Raw genomic sequence first — 4,545 nt, 5'->3', positions numbered from 1 at the left:
CATAGTTGACAATGTTCCACATCACATAATGTTTTAGATATCGTTGACAAGAGAATGTTCCACGTCACATAATGTTTTAGACATAGTTGACAAGAGAATGTTCCACGTCACATAATGTTTTAGATATAGTTGACAAGAGAATGTTCTATATCACATAATGTTTTAGATATAGTTGATAAGAGAATGTTCCACGTCACATAACGTTTTAGACATAGTTGACAAGAGAATGTTCCACGTCACATAATGTTTTAGATATAGTTGACAAGAGAATGTTCCACGTCGTATAATGTTTTAGTTATAGTTGACAAGAGAATGTTCTACATCACATAACGTTTTAGACATAGTTGACAAGAGAATGTTCCACGTCACATAATGTTTTAGATATAGTTGACAAGAGAATGTTCCATATCACATAATGTTTTAGACATAGTTGACAAGAGAATGTTCCACTTCACATAATGTTTTAGACATATTTGACAAGAGAATGTTCCACGAGAGTGGGTGGATTAACCTTCTTGACCTGAAAGTTTCTATTAGGTGTTGAATCATGAGGAATAAATGAAGAGAAAGCTTCTTATTGTTTCCAAAATGTATCCATATTGTTTAGTTCCCATGCTTTGAGATTTTTCAAGTGTATATATTTTTTAATATCCAAGTAACTGTAACCATAAGTGATTCTATAGGTACTGCTTGTGTTTTAGATTTAAAGGTATTCGTGAAGGAGGAGTTACTGAAAATGCATCATACTATGTCTTTACTCAAGCTCCAGATGGTGCCTTTGAAGCTTTTCCTATCCAGGAATGGTACAATTTTACTCCTATTCAGCGTTACAAACCTCTGAGTGCAGAAGAGGCTGAGGAAGAGTTTAACAGGTTTGTAAAAATACATAAAAGGACAAGATGAAATTAGTTGTTTTTCTATCATTGTTGTTTTGGTATATTGCTGTATGAGCAAATACAACTGTTTTAGAAGTCAATTTACATTGACAACAATTGATACATGTGCACTGACTTTATTGTTACTTCCAAGTCCGAAGAGCAGCAACACAATGTCACATTTCCACCCATTGTGAGGAAACTTCCAAGAAAAGCATCGCACTCTTTCCCAGTCCTTCACGTCTGACAATTAGCAAACTGATACTGAAGTATTGGGTTTCTGTTTAAATTAGATGGTGGGAAAATGGCTAACCATTTAAAAACAACTATAGCTATGTAGCTGGATATATATAATGTTTTTCATCAATACATATATATATATATATATGTGTGTGTGTGTGGAAATAATGACTTTGTCATTATTTAAATGCCAAAATAAACTTTAAATATATTGTGTTTTCATAGCCATTGACACTGTTTTGAAAATTTGGATTTGATACTGGTTATAAACAGAATGAGTTAGGATATATTTTTGCAATACACATGCCATGTGTGACATGATAATATAGATATGTGTTCTAGAAACAGAAGCATGTAAAGTTGTATTCTGAATATAAAAACAAAAAACTAATAGTACAAAAATGGCTTCAGGATTATTCTGCTTGTCTGTTAAAAGTCAAAGACTATTTCATCTTGGTCATGTCATTTGTTTAACACAGACAAGTTATTATTTCAGGTGTGTCTGGAGAGCTTAAAATTCTTCTTTTATTTCAAACTTAATAGCCATGGTTTGAGTGTAGATATGTTATATTTGGACCACTTTATGATATAGTAGATATATTTTTAAACAAAGCACCTTAACATTTACTCACATTACACTTCATAATAAAATCTATTTCAATACGGGTAAGAACTGGGCACTACTACTGGTCAGCATGTCGAGTTGTGACTCAAGCCATGACATACACTTCACACTGTCTGCTGTGGCAGTATTATAACCCTGACAGTCAGTACCGTTGTTCATTAAGTTTGTGTATTTGTTGTTGATCGTCAATATCTCTGCTATATGTTTTTGTTAACATACACTGTTAAGCTGCTGAAGCTGTTTTGATTTTTCTAGTTAAGGCTATTAAAAAAGTAGAAGCTACATAAAAAACTAAATATTTGATTAACAAAAATTAGATAAACTCAAGAAATACACACACACACATATATTGTCTCATGAAAAATATAAATAGTTAGATTGAAAGATATAAAAACCATTTAATGGACAGTGAGAAAATTATTTTTGCTTCATAATGAGATAATTCATAGCTCGTGAAAAAAATTATTTAAAAAAAGTGTTATAATCACCAGTGGATTTGACTGCCTATATAATATGTATAAAGTCAAAACCTATAAAAATAATTTTGTGTACTTTACTATTGGAAGAATGTGAACAGTTATAAAGATGTTAGATCTCAAAATAAAGATACTTGCTTTGTAACTTACGGTAGCAAAGTGCCAACTTACATGTAACTTACAGTAGCAAAGTGCCAACTTACATGTAACTTACAGAAGCAAAGTATTAACTTACATGTAACTTACATAGCAAAGTATTAACTTGCAGTAGGAAACTGCCAACTTACAGAGACAAGTGTTAACTTACATGTAACTTACAGAGGCAAGTGTTAACTTACTTGTAACTTACAGAAGCAAAGTGCCAATTTACAAGCAAGTTTAGTGACTAATTATACATATGTAATTCTCTCTCTAGACGAAACAAAATCTTAAACTATTTTAATCTCATGAAGAAGCGAAACAAAAATGAAGAAGAAGATGACAAAGAAGAAGGGGAAAAGAAAACTCAGACAAAAAAGAAAGGAAAAAATGACTTTGTGAGTGATCTCATTATAACTATAGTGTATAAATATCAACTGTAGTCTACCAAAACAAAACACAAACCTTTAGCCATGGAATAACAGCTTTTAAATTTTATGTTCAACTGGCTATAAAAGCAGTCAATTAGTCCATTCTATGTTTACAGTTTAGCATTGATTATCAGTATGTATATTTACTATACTTTTGATTGGTAATGTCTATTTTTATCTAACAGAAAATTTCTGATATGGATGACTGGGTGAATGATTCTGATGTAGGATCTGGAGATGAAGATGATGATGATGAAGGAAAAGCCAGTGATAATGAAAAATCAAAAACAAAGAACAAAAAAAAGAAAGACCAAAAAAAGAAAAAGAAGAAAGAAGAAGACTCTGAGGAAGAAGCTAAAGAGGAAAGTGATGAAGGGGATTTTGATGATCGAGAAGTTGATTACATTACCAACTCATCAAGGTACTGTTTATTGTTTATCTGTAAAGCTATATTTACCAACTCATCAAGATACCATCCATTTTTTATCTGTAAAGCTATATTTACCAACTTATAAAGGTACTGTTTATTGTATAATGTAAAGCTATATTCACTGACTCATCTAGGTACCATTAATTTATTATCTGTAAATCCATATTTACGAACTTATAAATGTACTGTTTATTGTTTATCTGTAAATCTATATTTTCCAGCCCATCAAGGTACTATTCTCTGTTTATCTGTAAAGTTGTATTTACATGCTTATGTTGAGATAATTTTATTTTTTTATTGATAGTTTTTGCACTGGTTGTTTAATAGATTCTTTTATGACACTGATTCAGTTGTTTATAAGGTAGTAAGAAAAAATTGATGGATTTTTAACAGTTCTTTGGCTTTGTAGCTCAGAGGCTGATGTTGAAACGGATGTAAAAGCCACTCAGGAATTAAAAGGAGTTGAAGATGAGGATGCTCTTCGACAGTTGGAAATGTCAGACGATGAAGAGGAAGAAGAAAAAGAAGGAGAGGAAGGAAAAGAAGGAACCCAAGAAGAACAAGCTCCAGAACTAGTTCCTGAGAATAAGAAAAAAGTAAAAGAGGAAAAAGGTGATATGATTTTATTTTCTTTTAAACATGTTGGCTTAACTTTAAATGTCAGTCTTCCATGGTTACATGGTTTTGTTTCTTTTATACAACTTGGCTGAACATAGAATGTCAGTTTTACATGGTTATATGGTTTGTTACTTTTATACAACTTGGCTGAACATAGAATGTCAGTTTTACATGGTTATATGGTTTTGTTTCTTTTATACAACTTGGCTGAACATAGAATGTCAGTTTTACATGGTTATATGGTTTGTTACTTTTATACAACTTGGCTGAACATAGAATGTCAGTTTTACATGGTTATGTGGTTTGTTACTTTTATACAACTTGGCTGAACATAGAATGTCAGTTGTACATGGTTATGTGGTTTTATTTTTTTATACAACTTTGCTGAACATAGAATGTCAGTTGTACATGGTTATGTGGTTTTATTTTTTATACAACTTGGCTGAACATAGAATGTCAGTTGTACATGGTTATATGGTTTGTTACTTTTATACAGCGTGGCTGAACATAGAATGTCAGTTTTACATGGTTATATGGTTTTATTTTTTTACACAACTTGGCTGAACATAGAATGTCAGTTTTACATGGTTATATGGTTTTATTTTTTTATACAACTTGGCTGAACATAGAATGTCAGTTTCACATGGTTATGTGGTTTTATTTTTTTATACAACTTGGCTGAACATAGAATGTCAGTTTTACATGGTTATGT

The 4,545-nt window shown here is 31.3% G+C and overlaps 1 protein-coding gene across 1 annotated transcript in view; it reads left to right on the top strand.

Annotated features, from left to right (window-relative positions):
• LOC106467502 (general transcription factor IIF subunit 1-like) overlaps window positions 1-4,545 on the top strand; it is a 12,340-nt gene that overhangs the window by 1,578 nt on the left and 6,217 nt on the right. Inside the window, exons 2-5 of the mRNA XM_013927862.2 lie at window positions 702-872; window positions 2,632-2,752; window positions 2,971-3,206; window positions 3,625-3,827. Coding sequence (XP_013783316.1) covers window positions 702-872; window positions 2,632-2,752; window positions 2,971-3,206; window positions 3,625-3,827 — 731 coding nt within the window. The remainder of the gene's footprint in view (window positions 1-701; window positions 873-2,631; window positions 2,753-2,970; window positions 3,207-3,624; window positions 3,828-4,545) is intronic.

This window comes from Limulus polyphemus, unplaced genomic scaffold (genome assembly GCF_000517525.1).
Source record: "Limulus polyphemus unplaced genomic scaffold, Limulus_polyphemus-2.1.2 Scaffold2636, whole genome shotgun sequence".
Lineage (NCBI taxonomy): Eukaryota > Metazoa > Arthropoda > Merostomata > Xiphosura > Limulidae > Limulus > Limulus polyphemus.
This window is presented reverse-complemented; position numbering and strand designations above follow the sequence as displayed.